Source organism: Chiloscyllium punctatum, chromosome 12 (assembly GCF_047496795.1).
Source record: "Chiloscyllium punctatum isolate Juve2018m chromosome 12, sChiPun1.3, whole genome shotgun sequence".
Taxonomy (NCBI): domain Eukaryota; kingdom Metazoa; phylum Chordata; class Chondrichthyes; order Orectolobiformes; family Hemiscylliidae; genus Chiloscyllium; species Chiloscyllium punctatum.
The window spans coordinates 31,322,098-31,340,581 of NC_092750.1; the positions used below are offsets into that span (position 1 = coordinate 31,322,098).

Here is an 18,484-nt window from a genome sequence, read left to right on the forward strand (position 1 = left end):
TAAGTACTCATAAATGGGACTAGATTAATTTGAGATATCTGGTCAGCATGCACGAGTTGGACCAAAGGTTCTGTTTCCCTGCTGTACAAAGCTGTGTCTCCATTCTATGTCTAGTTAATCTTTTGTCTTAATATTCTTGCATAAACTCTTTGGATTTTCCTTTACCTTGTTTGCCAAAGCTCTCTCATGTTCCACTTTTGCCCTCCTGATTTCCCTCTTAAGTGTACTCCTATACCCCCAGTATTCCTCAAGGAATTCATTTGATCGATCTATACCTGACATACGCCTCCTTTTTCTTGACCAGAGCCTCAATATCTCTCATCTCGTGTTCCCTACTCCTGCCAGATGCCCTTTTACCTGTGAACAGCCCCTGTCAACCTACTTTTGAAAGTTTGTCGAATTCCATCAAAGTTTGACTTGCACCAATTTGGAACATTAACTTGTGGATCAGACCTATTCTTTTCCATAATTCTATTAGTTTTAAATTATGGTCACTATTCTCAGTACGCCACTAAAATCTCAGTCACTCACCCTGCCTTATTTCCCAAGAGGAGTTTTTGCCTCCTCTCTGCTAAAGTCATCTATGTATTGACTGAGATAGTTTTCCTGAACACACACATTCCTCCCCATCTAAGCCCTTAACACTACAGTAGTCCTAGTTTATGTTTTGAAATCTAAAATCTATTATTACAACCCTATGAATCTTAGTTGCTCCTCGATTTCCCACTGATTATTGGGGGGCCCATAGTACAATCTCATCAACGTGATCACCCCCTTCTTATTTGGCAGTTCTGTCCATACAGCTTCACTCCACAATCCCTCAGGAATATCTTAAATACTGCTGTGATGTTTTCACCAATCAAAAACGTCACCCCTCCTCTCTTGCCTCACCTTCTATCCTTCCTATAACACCTGTACCCTGGAATATTGAGCTGTCAGCCCTGTCCCTCCCTCAGCCACGTTTCTGTCATAGTTATGATATTCCAGTCCCATGTTCCCATCCAAGACCCAGGGTCACCTGCTTTACCAGTTAGGTTTCTTGCATTGAAATAAATGTAGTTTAATTCATCAGTCTTACCTTGATCACTACCAAGTACTTGCCTGTCTAGTTAACTGCTCTGTAACTAGGCTCTGTACCAGCCTCAACTTTCACTTCTGTCTTTCTCCTGTTTAAGGCCCCCCCCCGGCAGTCTAATTTAAACTTAAACCTTCCCCTCTAGCTCCAGCTAATCTTTCTGCCAAGAGACTGGTTCCCCTTCCAGTTCAGGTATAGGTCACCTCTGCCCCAAAAGAGACCCCAAGGATCCAAACATCTGAATCCCCATCCTCTGCACTAGCTCCTCAGCCACACATTCATTTCATCTTCCCCATCCTCCTACTCACATTAGCATGTGGCAAGTGGAGTATTTCAGAGATTACTACCCTTGTTGCCCTGCTTTTTAACCTGTATTCACTCTGCAGGTCCGCATTCCCTTTTCTACCTATGTTGTTGGTACCACTACATACAAGGATCTCTGGCTCCCCTTTGAGAATTTGCTATCACTGTTCAGAGATGTTCTTGATCCAGGCACCAGGAAGGGAACACACCACTTATACCTGGAATGAGCAGGCAGTCTGACAAGGAAAGGTTGGACAGGCTAGGCATGAATCTACTGGAGTTTAGGAGAGTAAGAGATGATTTGATTGAAAGACATAAGATCCTGAGGGGGCTTGGCAGAGTGAATGTGAAAATGATGTTTCCTCTTGAGAGAATCTAGAGGTAGGGGTCCAGTACTTCAATGTCAGAGGTCAATCATTTAAAATGGTGATGAGGAGCATTTTTGTTCCTCTTAGAATGTTGATGTTTGTTGGAATCTCTTCCTTAAAAAGTGGTGAAAACAAAGTCTTTGAATATTTATATGGTGGAGAAAGAGAATGGAGGAAACCAATCCACTTAACGTCTCAATGGACCATGAAAATACCTTGTATGATAGGGGCAAAGCTTTTAAACCAAGTGACTTGTTGGTCAGGATCTGTTGGCAACCATTGGTATTCCATCAATATGATCAGACACTGTATAAATTCAAGTCTTTTTTCCACTTCTAAAAAAGCTTTACATTGCATTCGTAATATGAATGTTACCATTTCTTGTGCAACATCATCAGGGTTTTCTTTATTCAAATCAAAGCTGAACTCAATAGCTCCATTGTCCTTGGGCTTGCCCTTCAGCTTCTTAGGATCTTCAACCCAAAGTCTCATAGCAATTGAATCTTTTTTTCCATCATCCTCTTCAGCAAGCTCAACCCTTAGTCCAGTCTCCTCCGCAAAGAATGCATGATTTAATAGATCCTTTATAGAATATCTGGAAAACCAATGAATATTTATTCCACTTGGGGTAGAGTTGCTGCTTTCGGCAGTACACAGTCTAGACATAAACTAAATCTAGACATAAACTAAATCTAGAATTGAGCTAACTTTGACAGATTAATTATTCTTGAGTTCCCACTCAAACACATTTGCACATTGCAAGAGCTGACAAGAACCAGCACAATATTTTAGAATCAAGTACTTTAACAACAGTAACTTGACAAGAGTTTGATTAATAAAGCTGAAAATCACTTTATGAGTTGACAAAAAAGTCAGTCACCACCTGTGATTAACCCAATCCTAAATTACAGAAAATAACTTAAAAACCATTTTGAGACATTTCTCAGTTGTACTGGGATTCAGTTGTCAGTTTTGTTGTAAATTTAAGAGTTATATGTAAAACCATTTAAGCCATGGCTATTGGCAGCCATACATTTAAAAAGCTTAATTTTTTTGTTTAGCTCCTCTTGAAAGCCTACAAATACAATTAGTGGACATTCCAATGCGTGACAGAATTCATTGTGGGGTATTGCCAATTTTGTGGCTGAGGCCTGCTTGAGTGCAATGTTTTTAAATCAACACACAGGACCGTATAACTGTGGTGGATCTAATTTGACCTTGAAACTTTATAATTGCTTGCACAAGTCACACTAACTGTTGAAACTAGGAGAATTAGCAAACGCTGGTACCTTTGTAGCTGTATTTCAGATGTACAGAACAATCATAAAATCTTCACATTCATAAATGTTTTTTTTAAAAAAGTCATTACAGAAATTATAAAAGTGGTTAAAATGCTACATAAAATAATTCAGTTTATTGGGAATATGGCTCGTTAGGAGGGATGCTTGTCAGAGTGTCAGTCTTGACTCAATGACCTGAACAGCCTCTATCTGCACTGTAGAGATTCTATGAATGGCATGTCATAAGTTGCATTTCCATCCAAACATCCAAGTTTTCAAATAAAAGACGTTTGCATACACTATCATTGACACTGCATTACCCATGTCACCCACGAGACTCACTGGTTCTCATGCATAAGCAAACCATTTATTGTTCTAGTTAGTCTCTCTTTTGTTAGTTTCTTTATTTGCACGCATATTGTCAGCTTTTCCACCATTGTCCATTTAGAATAATGTGTTGTTTAGCTGTGTTTCAAAATCTTCTCACCAACTGTTGATTTATGCTGTTGCCTTGAACACCTCTTTCCTACAGCTTCTGTCTTACTGTTTGCCTGCTCAGCAGTCAGTATCGCCTGCAGAACATTACAAATCTCCTCTGACACGCTTAGAGTCATTGGTCTGAGATTCCAACTTATATTTGCTGTACTCAGTGGCTTTAGATTTGTGTTTAATAACTGGAATTTCAAGTCTTCATTTTTACAACAGCACTGGACTCTCAAATTAGTGCATCCTTGTGGTTTGAGTACTACTCCATCACAGAGCCTCAATTTTACCTTTGAGAGTTTCATTTTCTGATTGTCATCTGGCATAATCTTACACATGCCTACAAAAAATTTTACAATGGGCTAGCGTTTATTTGGCACTTCATAATTATTTGATGCTCTCGCTCTGATTGTCACAATGGTGACAATACATGCTAGGATTCGCCACTACTCTTGACATTGCAAACCTGTCCTCAGACGTGTATTGAATCAACTGCACCTTATGTCAGACATATCTCTAGCCTCCATGCTTGACTTTTCAAATTATTCAAAAGTGAGGACTGCAGATGCTGGAGATTAGAGTCAAGATTAGAGTGGTGCTGGAAAAGCACAGCAGGTCAGGCAGCATCCGAGGAGCAGGAGAATCAACGTTTCGAGCAGGAGCCCTTCATCATGCTGTTGCAGTATGATCTTTTATGCCCAAAATAATTGGGCTTTCATGCAATTGTTGTTCAGATGTCCAAATTCACAGGATTCAATATGCTGTGTTAGTGCAGACACATATCAATAGGCTCCTTTCACCATGATCTCTATTGTTAAATGCATATCACACTACATTCAATACACACTGAACACATAACCTATTCAGTTATGTCACAAAATGGCAAGGAAAATACAGATTATGCAAATGCACATCTAAAACTTAAGATCCAAATAATTTGAATGAAATAGTTTTAGAAAAGTTGTCAGATTAATTAAAAGAGCTTATTCCTCAAGTATTATTGAGACCACCAGAAACAAATCTACCTTTTCAACACAGGAGGAAATAGCTTGTAATCAGATTTTGACATTCTAAGATTGCAAACAAGTCACAAGGCCAAATTTTGATAAAAATTTGTAGTTTTGTCCCTAAGCATGGTTATATCCATGTATATATGCAGCATTTCCCCCCAAAACTAAGTGTTTTGGTTCTGTTAAAATCTTTGGTGAAAGAAGTACTAGAAATCTTATATTCGAAGTATAGCTGCAATTTTCTGACTTAACCGCAAATGTTGAGGGGCTCAGTCAATGAATGATTAATGTTGAAAAGAATGCGGCATTGTACCATTCCATGTTGAACACAATATATTGTTCTTTGACAATAAATATTAAAAGGCAAAAGGCAAATTGCAAACTAAGTCAAGGACTCACTGATAATTTGAAGAACATTTACTCCAAATGTCTCAGTAATTAATAGACAGGAATCAGTTATCAGGTCTGACAAACAATACATACTTGTTCGTGACTTTGTTACAAACCTTTCTTCTTTATTTTGACAGATGCATTCTCCAATGATCTCTTTTATTTCTGGATCTGTGACCTTGCCAAAACTTGCTGGTTTCACACCCTGAAAAGTTAGAACACAAAGTTGCACAAACTTGCTGGTTTTTTTTAAGCTATGGGAATTGTTATCCAAAGTATTCAAAACTAATTTTAAAATCAATGCAAACTTCCAATATAGTGTGGATTCTCTAAACCCAGCCTTAAACTGCATGTTAACATTATTACAGTCCAATTAGCAATTCACAAAAATTATTGATTCAAAGGGATTACGCCATCACAATAACACTTCCCACTTTTAGATAGGTGTAGGTAAGATGAATCTGAAGTTGAAAATTTCAGATTTGAAAAGGCAAATGATGAAAACAATTACAGCACATAATTACAAAAAAAGCTGGTGTTAAATCTCTCATACACTATATTGACGGCTTAAAGAATGTCACAGTTGCAAAACGCTTCAACTAATCATCTCTCAGTTATTGATTTTCCAGCAGAAATTCTAAGGCAAAACATGTCACATATTAGATGAAAAGGGGTTTCATCCATGATAGTGAAACTTTCTCATCACTAATGTGAATTGCACACCTATGGGGCATCAATGACATATAAATTTGTCTCAGATTCAGACAGAGGCTGTATTTCAACTTCTCTGGCTCATTTTCTGGAAAGTATAATATATCATTCACCCCATCTCTCAAACTTAACATTCTATTATTAAGGGAGGGATGGATTCTTACATACTGAATAAATGACAATCTAGGGACAACCAAGATAGAGTACCTACATCTGGCTGAGTTTCTTCCATCAATGTATCCTTCAGATCCTATTAGACTACAGCACAGTCACTAAATCATCCTGTAAATGTGATGAGGATATTTCTAATATATTGATGGATCAACCTAAAACAGTGCAAAATTCTTCTGTTTGTCTAGATCATTAACTGTTCGAAAAATGCTCATCTTCCTCTTCATAACCTCTAAGTTTTGCAGAAGTGTCTTTTTACCTCTGCAGTTTATTTCATGCCTTTTGACCATATCCATAGCTTATACTTTGGTAGCTTATATCAAACTGCCCGAGTTCAATAACTACACAGCATCCTACTTAGCAGCTATCTGTATTATGCCACACAAACAACCCCTTGATGTGGATATGCATTTTAACTGCTTTTATTTAAAACTTATGAAAAGTTACTTAGTTTGTAAAACCAAGTCTTCAGGAGCAAAATGAATTTAACTTCAAGACAAAAGCTACAATAAGATTGTAGGAGCAGAATTCAGCTCATCAAGTTTGCTCCACCATTCCATCATGGCTGATACACTTTTTAATCCATTCTCCTGTCTTTTCCTCATAACCCTTGACCCCTTTTACTCATCAAGAACTTACCTTTCTGTCTTAAATAACTGAGCCTCTACAGCCCTTTGCAGCAATGAGTTCCACACATTAGCCACCCTCCAACTGAAGAAATCCTACCTTACTTCAGTTCTAAAGGGTCAGCCTTTCACTCTGTGCTTTGAGTCCTAGTCTCTCTTACCAGTGGAAACATAGTCTCCACATCCATTCCACGCAGGAGTCTCTGTATTCTGCAACTTTAAATGAGATCCCCTTCATTCTTCTAATCACCATCAAGTACAGACCTGGATTCTTTAACTGCTCCTTACATCCCTGGGATCATTCTTGCAAACTTCTCCAAGGCCAGCACATCCTTCCTTAGGTACAGGGCCCAAAACTGCTCACAATATTCCAAATGCAGTCTGACCAGAGCCTTCTACAGTATATCCTGTTGTAGTATTCTCGCCCTCCTGAAATGAATTCATTGCATTTGCCTTCCTATCTGCCAAATGTACCTGCATATTAATCTTAAGAGAATCCTGAACTAGGACTCAGAAGGCCCTCTCTGCTTCAGCTTTAAGCCTGTCTCCAATTAGAAAATATCAAGCTTACCTACTCTTGATGTGACAGCATGGCACAGGAAGCATTGGACCTACTGTGTCTACACCAGCTCTTCAAATGAGCAAGAGTCCCTCCATTTTCATTCTATCCAGACTCAATTATCAATTCTCCTCTCAGTCTTATTGACTCAAAGGAAAGCCATTCTAATTTCTCCATAATGAAAATCCTTATCCTTGGCACCAACCTTGTGAAATTTTTCCCGCACCCATTCTAATGCCTTCACTTTCTTCCGGAAGGGTGGAACACAGAAATGGGCACAACTCTAACAGAGGCTGAAGAATAATTCATACAGTTCAATATAACCTCCTTGCTTTTGTACTGTATGCCACAGAGGAGACTGCTTGCTTTATTAACTGCTCTTTTCAACTGTCTTACTGTCTTCAATGACTTACAAAAATATACATCCAGGTCCGATTGCTCCTGCGCACCCTCTGCAGTAGCACCCTTCATTTTATATTGTCTCTTTGATTTTCATACCAAAATGAATCACTTCACATATCTCAGAATTGAACTTAATCTGTCTACTGTCCACTAGACTCCTCACCATTCACAACTCTTCCAAGTTTGAAAATATCGACAAACTTTAAAATTGTGTTCTGCAAATCTATGTTTATGTCATTAATATACGTTGGGAAAAGCAAATGTCCCAAAACTGACCCTGGGAATTCCCAGTACAAAAATCTCTAGTTCAAAAACCTCCACTTAAGCGTTTTGTTTATTTCCTGTCACTCAGCCAATTTCATATCCAAATAGCCACTATACTTTATTCTCTGGGCTGAAACTTCTTAATTCTGCACTGTATCAAGCACCTTGTGAAAGCTCATGTACCTCATAACAAATGCATTGCCCTTCTGTTAACTCCTCAAAAATTCCAACAAAATGGTTACACATAATCTCTCCTTAAGAAATCCATGCTGGCTCTCTTTAACTTGAAGTTATCCTTTTAACTATTATTTATTGACCTATCAAGAAATATACTTGGATAGTGCCAGAAAATTATGCCCATTATTTTGTCACCTCAGAAGGGGACAAGTAATCAGTTTGGAAATTGCACAGTGGAGTGGAGATTAAGACAGGGACATAAAACACACATTAGTGAATGAAAAATTCAGTTTTGCCACTGCCAATAGTTCTGAAATCAGTGCAAACAACTCAAATTATGAGCATATCGAAGTGTAAACACATTAAATTGTAAAGTGAAGGTGGATACCATTATGAAATAGCCACGGCTATCTTGGACCTGCAGTAAGGTCCAACTCGTCCATGCCAACCAGATATTCCAATTCAATCTAGTGCCACCTGCCAGCATCTGGCTCATATCCCTCCAAACCCTTCCTATTCATATATCCATCCAGATGCCTTTTAAATGTTGCAATTGTACCAGCCTCCACCACATCCTCTGGCAGCTCATTCCATACACATTCCACACTCTGCTTGAAAACGTTGTCCCTTAGGTCTCTTTTATATCCTTCCCATCTCACCCTAAACCTATGCCCTCTAGTTCTGGACTCCCCCACCCCAGGGAAAAGAAATTGTCCATTTACCTTATCCATGCCTCTCATGATTTTATAAACCTCTAAGGTCACTCCTCAGCCTCGTTTTAATAGATTTGTCAGGCATGACCTCTTTTTGATGAAGCCATGCTGACTCAGCCCTATTTTACGAAACACTTTCAAGGGCTCTGCAATCTCTTATAACGGATTCTAAAATCTGACCAATGACCAAGTTCAGGCTCAGCAGCAGACAGTTTTCTACTGTCTTCCCAAATTAACCATTTTCCAATCCTCAAGGATCCGCTCTGACTCCAATTAGGATGTTGCCCTTCTGAAAAGAAACATGTCTAAATGCTTTTTGATTGACACATAGTTTAGTCTCCTTATTGAAGCAAAGATGTACTTGTCACAGAGGGATTGCAATGATGTTAGACTGATTCCCGAAGTGGCAAAGAAACATTGAACAGTACCGGCCCTTTGTCCCTCGATGTTGTCCTGCCCTTTTATTCTACTCTAAGATCAAACTAACCTACATACCTTTCATTTTACTATTTGCCATGTGCATATTCAAGAGTCGCTTAAATGCACCATATGTATTTGACTCAACTCCCACTGCTGGCAGTGCATTCCATGCACCCACCACTCTGTGTAAAGAGCCTATCTTTGACATCTCCCCTAAACCTGCCCTCTAATCACCTTTAAATTATGCCCCCGTGTGACAGTCATTTTCGGCCTGGGAAAAAGTCTCTGACTATCCATTCTATGCCTCTCAACATCCTGTATATCTCAAGTCACCTCTCATCCTTCTTTGCTCTGATGAGAAAAGCCCCTTTATGACATGCCCTACAATCCAGGCAGTATCTTGGTAAATCTCCTCTGCACTCTCTCTTCCACATCTTTCCTATAATGAGACAACCAGAACTGAACACAATATTCCAAGTGTGCTCTAACGAGGGTTTTACAGCTTAAGCAAACTTTGCTGCTCTTAAACTCAATTCCCCAAGCCAACACACCATATGCCTTCTTAACAACCCTATCAAACTATTAACTTGGGTGGCAACTTTGAGGGATCTTTCAGGTTTGTCATAGGAGAAAAAAAACTGGGTTGACAAAGTCTGCGTTCATTATAGTTTAAATGAAAAGAGATCTCTTGAAACAAAATCCTGATGGAGTTGGACAGATTGGATACAGGAATAAATTCCCCTAGCTAGTGGGATCAAGGGGCACAGCAAGATATGTAGTAGATCATTTCAGACAGAGATAAAGAGATATTTCTTCAGAATGGAGAATCTGAAGAATTCTGTACCACAGAAAGCTATGGAGGACCAATTACTGCATACATTTAGAATGAAATAGATAAACTTTGAGAGGCTAGAGGTGTGAAAATATACAGGGGGAGCTTGCGACTAGGGCATTGAGACAGATGACTAGCGATGATCATGCTGAATGTCAGAGTAGGTTTAATAGCCTACTCCAGCTTTTTTTATTTTCTGTATTTCTATTAATACCTCAAGCTAGATATTCTGCACATTAACTACAAATAGTGCACACTTAGTTCCTATCTACAAGATGCACTGTAGAAATTCACCAAAGATCCTCAAACAGCACCTTTCAAACCTACAACCACTTCTATCTAGAAGGACAAGGGCAGCAGATGTATCAAAACACCAACACCTTCAAGATTCCTTCCAAGCCACTCTGCACCCTGACTTGGAAATATATTGCAGTTTCTTCACTGTTGCTGGGTCAAAATCCTGGAATTCTCTCCCTAATGACATTGTGGGTCAACCCACTGTAGGTGGACTGCAGCAGTTCAAAAAGACAGCTCACCACTATCTTCTCAAGGGCAACTAGACACAGGCAATGAAAGCTGGCCAGCAAACGATGCCCACATCCCACAAATGAATATAAAACAAGTCAGCCAGCCCCTCAGTTCACCAAGTGCAAACGATCCCATTGGCAATGATTACATATTGCCCCCAGCCAAAAAACATCATTTAGGATTAAGTTGTCAACTTGAATTTGTCAGGAAGGTAAGTTGGCTCAAGAGTTCCTCCGTGTAGGTCAAAAATCAGAATTTTGGATTGGATGGAGCTCATATCTACAACTAGAAAGATCATACATTGGGATTCCAAATTAAGAAATAAATCCTTCTTTAATTCAATTTTAAAAAAGTAACAGCAAAGAATAGATTATCAAAAGGGATTTTGCTTGTACTTCCTGTTAGTTAACATAGAAAGGTATAGCATGGAATGCAATTGGTATGTCCCAGAAAGAGCACTTAAACCTTCAGCTCCTGCCTTTTAACCGCAACTTTGCAAATGCCTCACCCTCAAGTAGCTGCTGCACTCACTCTCTAAATTATTATAGAATACGTTATCACCAACTTTTCAGATTGAACGTTCCAGATCCTAAGTCAGAAAAATTGCTTATCCCTCCTCTAAATTTTCTGCAAAAGATTATAAATCTACAACCAAATGTTATTAGTGCGCTTGCAAAGTGGAACAGTTTTTCTCTATTTGCCACATAATAAGGATGTGGAGGCTTTGGAGAGGATACAAAGGAGGTTTAGCAGGATGGATTGGAGTGTATTAGCTATAAAAAGAGGTTGAACAAACTTGGATTGCTTTTGCTACAGCATCAGAGGCTGAAGTGCGACCAGAGAGAAGGATATACAATTTTGAGAGGTATAGATAGGGTACGCAGTCAGTCTTTTTCCGAGGTAGGAAATGTCAAATACTCAGGGCACAGGTTTAAAAGGAGAGGGGAAAGGTCTGGGAGGAAAGATTTTTTTAAAAACACAGGATAGTAAGTGCCTGGAAGTGCTGCCATATGACCTGGGAGAAGTAGATATGATTGCAATGTTTAAGAGGCATTTAAACAGAATCATGAATAGGCCTGCCCACATGCAGGCAGACGATAGAGTGATCGATACATACATGATGGCCAAAGGAACTGTTCCTGTGCTGTACTGTTCTGTTCTAAAACTGCTCATCTTAAACTCTATTTTTATTTAAATCTTCCCCATTCCAAAAGAAAACCATTCTAGCTTTTGAAGCTTTTCCTCAATCAAAGCCCTTCATCCCTGGTAACATCCTGGTAAACCAATACAACAACATTAGGCCTTCACATCTTCTCTGAATAGTAGTCCAAGAACTACCCATAATCTTCCAAGGTGAATATTTAACATGATCCATTTGTTGTTTTTTTGTAATCAAAACCTCTACTAATAAACTCAAGCTCCCATGTCTTACTGAACTACAATGTCAACATGTCCTGACCCTTAAAATATTTGAACACATATGGACACCGAGGTCTATGATCATCTTTCCAAATTCTGACATTTGTAGTGCAATATCTTTCCACATTAGCTCTTCCCATCTATTTTTGTTTTGCTCTGCACAGTCCTCTGGAGGACCAAGCATAGCATCAACCTCTGAAACTGGAAGTCAGTGCTGATAAAGCCTCAGCATGCAGAGAGGTACTCAAACCATCAGAGCAGCTATGTGATTGTGCAGCTTACAGGAAAAGTTGATCTGCACTGAATTCAGTCCATTACATTTCTCTGCGCTGCACCACATTTAAAGTCTAGAGTTATCCTCATTTTGTCAAGTTTTATGTTCCCCATAAACTTTATAATGCTGCACCTTCTATTCAAGGCCAGTTCATTTGCAAAAGGTGTAGTGGTCATGGACTCAAGAATCTGGGGAACACCATTGCAAATTAACAGAGTCTGAAAATAATTCCATTCAATGCCACAACCAATCACTGGTCCATCTCCAGGCTGTCACTTTCCCCTTAATTTTAATGGCTTGGTTTCTTGTTTACACACTTATAGTAATTTTCAAATGGCTTACCAAAGTCCACTGATACAAAATCTACCTCACTACTTTCATCAACCTCAAATCTGACTAACAATTAAGTTCTTTGAGATCAGATATAATTCAATTTAATACTGACGCTCCCTAAGTAAATGATTCAGTGATAACTGATTTAATCAGAGTAGTCACTTGAAAGCCCAAATGAAAGTCTATCTTAATTCATAGATTAACTTACTGCACAGAAGTCAGCCACTCAATACATACCAGTTTTCTGGGCAGCAATCTCGTACCCGATAGTTTTCAATAGCTTCCCAATCAGCAGGGTTAAGCTCTCTTGCCTCCAGTTTCCTAGTTTATTTCTCTGCCTTTACTGAACAGAGTTGTAATCACAACCTTGAAGTCCTTTGGCATGACTGCAACTGATAGCAATGTAAAGGATCTAACTACTTACCATAAGCCCATCTTCACTGTGATCCCTACAGTTCCGCTCAATACAAGATTGGACTCGTCAGAAACCTCAAATAGGGCCTGAGCCTTTTGTCACCATGCAACCGTGATATTGAAATAGGGCACATCAAAACAAATCTGCAGGTTAATGGCTACACTGATGAGATAATTTCTCACTGTATATCAGAATGTGATGAAATGCCCAAGGAAGTCATTGGTCCTGAAAAATGCTCAAAAAACAAAAGCCTGAGTAATAGATGAAGTTAGGGCATTTCATGCTACAACTAGCATCAGTTACTTCAGTTGGCTCAAGGTTAGTTTGTGATAGAGAATTAAGTCAACATGGGTTCAATTCCTGCACTAGTTGAGGTTACCACGAAGGACTCTCTTTCTCAACCTCTCCCCTCACTTGAGAGGTGTAACCCTCAGGTTAAACCATAACCGGTCATCTCACTGTAATGAGAGAGCAGCTTTATGTTCCTGGGATATGACACTTTACTATGCAAACAGTAACATGGGAGGTGTCTGCCACTAACAGAATGGTGCTGTCAAGCCAAAAAGGTGCCCTGCCTATCACACAAATTACAATGTGGTACATGAGTTCCAGCACCATTGTGATGCTGGGTATGCAAGTCATACAGTCCAGTGACTGGTGGATTGTTTCAAACAGCGTCTCTCTTTGGCTGTTCACAAGGTACTGACCATAACCAACCAGTCCACACTTACACAACTTACAACAGTCCAACATTAGATATCACTCTGCAACTGTACAACATGTGGTGGATAATCTAGACTGTGCGCAATGCATTATACTGACGACCAATTTGAGATGATCAGTTGGACTTGGAGGGCAGTGCACTTGCTTCTGCTACTTCTCATACAGTAGCTACATAGATCAGTATAAACGAAATACGAATCTGAAAGAGTAGGCCATTCAACCCCTTGAATATGCTCTGCCAATCAAGACAATCACAGCTGATCTGATTGCGACCTCAAATCCATGTTACTGCATAATGTGAATAAACTTTCAATTCTTTCCTTAACAGAACACAGGGCCCTGTTCTTTGTAGACAGAAGGAACTTGTGCACACACAGTGCCTGTAGGTGAGAACCATTCACTGGTTCATTTCACAAAGTCAATGTCCAGACCAATTAGTGTCAACTTCTTTTGCCTGTAATCTAAAAGTCTGGTTTTTAATAGTTAATCAGCATTAATTGACACATTCTCCTTTAGCAATTTACAATTTACCTTTGCAGCATCTTTACTAAACAAGCATGCTTTTCAACCAAACAGCATTCTCTTCTCATACAGAAAAAAAAGCTGTTCTTTTTCCCGTTTAATAGAATTCTTGCATGCTTTCCTGATGAACACTAAACAAAAGCTTCAACAAAACAAGTCTTTTTTTAAAGCAATACTCAGACACTGGACTACCAAATGACTACAAATCCAATTAGATAGCAAGCCAGCTAGCTGCTCACCAACCTTAATACACCAGAACAATGCACGGTGTAAACAGGTTAGAGAAAATTCAAATGGACAGTTTCTGGAAATTCCAGATTGTGTAAACAAACCAAACTGCAATTTTTAGAAAAGCAACAACTATTTCTTGGAGTCCAGCATCTAAGTTGAAAGGAAATTATGGCTTTTACGTGTGTGTTTACAGTGCTAACATTGTTTCATACCAACATGTAAAGTACACAGACAAGGATATTTATTTTTACTGTGTTTTGGAAAATTACTACGTTGTGTGGCTCCTCTGGGTTGGTAGTGCTATCTCAAGTTTCCTCTCTCAAGAATTGTATTGTAAATTTATAACTGTAGATGCAAATGTCTGTTGTAGTGACTTGGTGCAGATAACTCTTTATCATCTCTACTTCCTAATTTCAAAACCTTTTTGCATTTTTAGCTTTTCTGACTTCTTGTGCTTTATCTTCATTACTATGAATAAATTCAATTGGAGGTAATATCTTGGGATTGATTTATCCTTGAAGCATTCAGCCAGAGTTATATGATTAATCTGATCAGTGATCTCTATTTGCCATTTTTAAATGTTTAAATTCTCTACAGAATGCCTTTGATTGTCTCTGTTATTTTGATTCTTGACACATTCATACTATTTTCTAATGTAATGAATTTTAGATATGTAGGACGGTCTACAAACGCTGTTAAGTACGCGGTCTGATCTTTTTTAAAATTTAGTTTGCTATCCTGACAAGTCTGATCAGGACTCATTTCTTTCAGATATGGCAAACTTTATTTGCATCTGATTGGAATAATGCTTCATTTCTAAAGGACACTTTTTCCCCTCTGACCCTGACGGTGGACACTTCTCAGCGATAACCTTCAGATGTTAACCATCACTTCAGTTTGTTCTCCAACAGCAGGTGCTGGCAATGGAAAACAGCTGTAAAAGAGCTGCAGGAAGTGGAAGAGATGAGGGGTGTTTGGGGTGGAGATTCCCTATTGGCTGATGGCCAGCTGACTAGTCTACATCCAGTTGTCCTTTTACCACCTTCATGTCCTTGACCAGAATTTTCATGCTTCCCTTCCATTGTGATCATTCTGACTTTCTCTGGACCTAACTTTTGTTTCTCTATCTCTTTTGTTTTCACCTCATTTTGCCTTGCACATTATTTCCATTTCATCACTCAGCTCATTCATAAATCACAGATACCTCCATTTTGTTTTGTTCCTGCTTTTGTTATAATTCATTACAGCTCACTATCACCTTCTCAAGGAGCACTGGGATGGGCAATAAATGCTGGTCAGCCCCATGCAGATGTGAAGAATGTCCTAGACGAAATTTACACAGCCACAAACACTTGAGAGACAAAATTCCCCGATGCTCTATTCATCGTGGCCGAAAACTTCAACCAAGCTAACCTCAAGACGGTCCTGCCAAAGTCCCCTGCCCCATTAGAAGACAAAACATCCTGGACCACTGCTACACAACCAAACACTTCGGAAAAATCAGACCACAGTGCTGTGTTCCTCCTCTCAGCTTACAAGCAGCAGCTGAAACTGGAGGTACCTTCACAAAAAGTAGTACAATGCTGGTAAAAGGTAGCAGAAGACAATCTCGAGACTACTTGGAATTGGTGGAATGGACCATCTTCAAGCACTCAGCAGAAAACCTAGACAAGTATGCTACCATTGTCACAGACTTCATGATTAAATGCACGGAGGACTGTATACCAAAAGTCAATCTGAGTGTTCCCCAACCGGAAACTTTGGATGAACCAGGAAATCCATTCCCTCCACACATGCAGCATTCAAGTCAGACAACCCAGACCTATACAAAGCCATCAGGGATACTAAAATGCAGTACCAGACCAAGTCAGAGGCCCAAACCAGCCAAACAGGCTCCCACTGCTTGTGGCAAGGCCTAAACAACATTACAGGATTCAAAATGAAGCAGAGAAGGATAGCGGACAAAGACACATGGCTCAATGCTTCCTATGCTCAGTCTGAGCAGAATGGCAGCAGCGTGCCCCTATAGCCCTCGATGCACCGGTGCCTACTGCAGAGGTCAGATTGGTTTTCCTGGGAGTCAACTCAAGGAAAGCAACAGGCCTGGATAAAGTCCCCGGACAAGCACTTAGATTCTGTGTAGATCAACTGACTGGAGGTATTCACAAATATCTTCAACCTCTCCTCACCACATGTTGAGTCCCCACCTGCTTCAAGAGCGCCACCATCATCCCAGAACCTAAGAAAGCACACGCAATGTGCCTTAATGACTACCATCCAGTGGCTCCGACCTCCGTAATCATGAAGTGCTTCGAGAAGCTGGTCAAGGCCCACATCAACTCTAGTCTCTGCCTCGATCCCCTACATTTTGCCTTCCGATGCAATGGGTCCACAGCGGACACCATTTCCCGAGCTCTGTACTCATCCTTGGAACATCTGAACAACAAAGATACCTACGGCAGATTCCTACTCATCAACTACAGCTCCGCCTTCAACACCATTATCCTCTCCAGACTGATCTCAAAACTGAGATCATGGTCTTGGCTCCACCCTGTGCAATTTTGACCCAAAGACTACAATCAGTGACGATAGACAACACCACCTCGTCCATGATAACACTCAAGGAGCCCCAAGAATGCATCCTCAGTCCCCTACAGTACTCCCTGTACATTCACAACTACTTTGCCAAATTCCAAATGAATGCAATCTACAGGTTTGCTGATAACACCATTGTGATAGGACAGATATCTAACAATGACAAGATAGGATACAGAAAGGAGATACAACCTCTCAGTGTCAGTAAAACTGAAGAACTGATCATTGACTTCAGAAAGAGAGGAGAACATGTCCCGATTTACATCAACGGAGCTGAGATTGAGAGAGTGAAGAGCGTCAGGTTCCTCGGAGTGACGATAATCAACCACCTGCCCTGGACTTCCCACAGAGATGTGATGGTCAAGGCGGCACAATAATATCTCTTCTTCCTCAGGCAGCTCAGAAAATTTGGCATATCCATAAGGACCCTCACAAACCTTTACAGATGCACAATTAAAATCTGGGTGCATAACTGCCTGGTAGGGCAATTCATCTGCCCAGGACTGTAAAAAAACTACAGAAGGTTGTGTACACAGCGCAGACATCACAGAAACCAACGTTCCATCCATTGACTCCATTTACATGGCTTGTTGCTGTGGAAAGTCTGCCAATATCAGACTTAGTATTGATCTTACCTAGCGTATGCCTTCTGCAACGTATCCTGTATGCCTCCAAGGTTTTATTCACCCTATGATCTGCATGTGCTTGCTTAGTACAGTATGCCTGTACTGCTCGTAAAGTCAATGCCAACATCCCACAAGTGAATAAAAAAAACTTTTTAAATTGTATCTTGGAGAGAAAATAAAGACATTATAAAATTAGCAGAATGTTAAATGGAGGGGTGATACTACAAGCAGCTTAGACTGGAGTGTGTCCAGCGAGATTCACATGGATGATCCCTGGAATGGTAGGTCTAACATATGAGGAACGGCTGAGGATCCTGGGATTGTATTCATTGGAATTTAGAAGATTTAGGGGCGATCTTATAGAAACTTACAAGATAATACATGGCTTGGAGAGGGTGGACGCTAGGAAATTGTTTCCGTTAGGCGAGGAGACAAGGACCCGTGGACACAGCCTTAGAATTAGAGGGGGTCAATTCAGAACAGAAATGCGGAGACATTTCTTCAGCCAGAGAGTGGTGGGCCTGTGGAATTCATTGCCACAGAGTGCTGTGGAGGCTGGAATGCTAAATGTCTTCAAGGCAGAAATTGATAAATTCTTGATGTCACAAGGAATTAAGGGCTACCTGCAGAATGCAGGTAAGTGGAGTTGAAATGTCCATCAGCCATGATTGAATGGCGGAGTGGACTCGATGGGCCGAATGGCCTTACTTCCACTCCTATGTCTTATGGTCTTATAGTTTTCTTAAACCCTACTAAGGGCACAACTCTTAACACTGAAAAAGTCCATGTTCAAATGCAACATGATTTGAAGAATATCCAGACTTGGACTGATAAGTGGCAAGTAACATTCATTCCACAAAAATGCCAAGCATTGATCATCTCCACTAAGACACAATCTAACCACCGCCCCATGAATTCAGTGGTGTTACCAAATTTCACCCTTTTGAATTCAAGGCCTCTTAAGCTAATACAAATGTCATCCATCTGATTTTGTGTAAATTCTGAAAGTGCAATCCACACCCATATCAAACACA

General features: G+C 39.9%; 1 protein-coding gene across 5 annotated transcripts in view; it reads right to left on the reverse strand.

Annotated features, from left to right (window-relative positions):
* The window catches only part of wnk2 (WNK lysine deficient protein kinase 2), a 174,606-nt gene that overhangs the window by 96,902 nt on the left and 59,220 nt on the right, over nt 1–18,484 (reverse strand). For all 5 annotated transcript variants that reach the window (XM_072582266.1, XM_072582264.1, XM_072582267.1 and 2 more), the window contains exons 6-7: nt 5,026–5,114; nt 2,122–2,341 (exon numbers count right to left, since the gene is read on the reverse strand). In XM_072582266.1, coding sequence (XP_072438367.1) covers nt 2,122–2,341; nt 5,026–5,114 — 309 coding nt within the window. The remainder of the gene's footprint in view (nt 1–2,121; nt 2,342–5,025; nt 5,115–18,484) is intronic.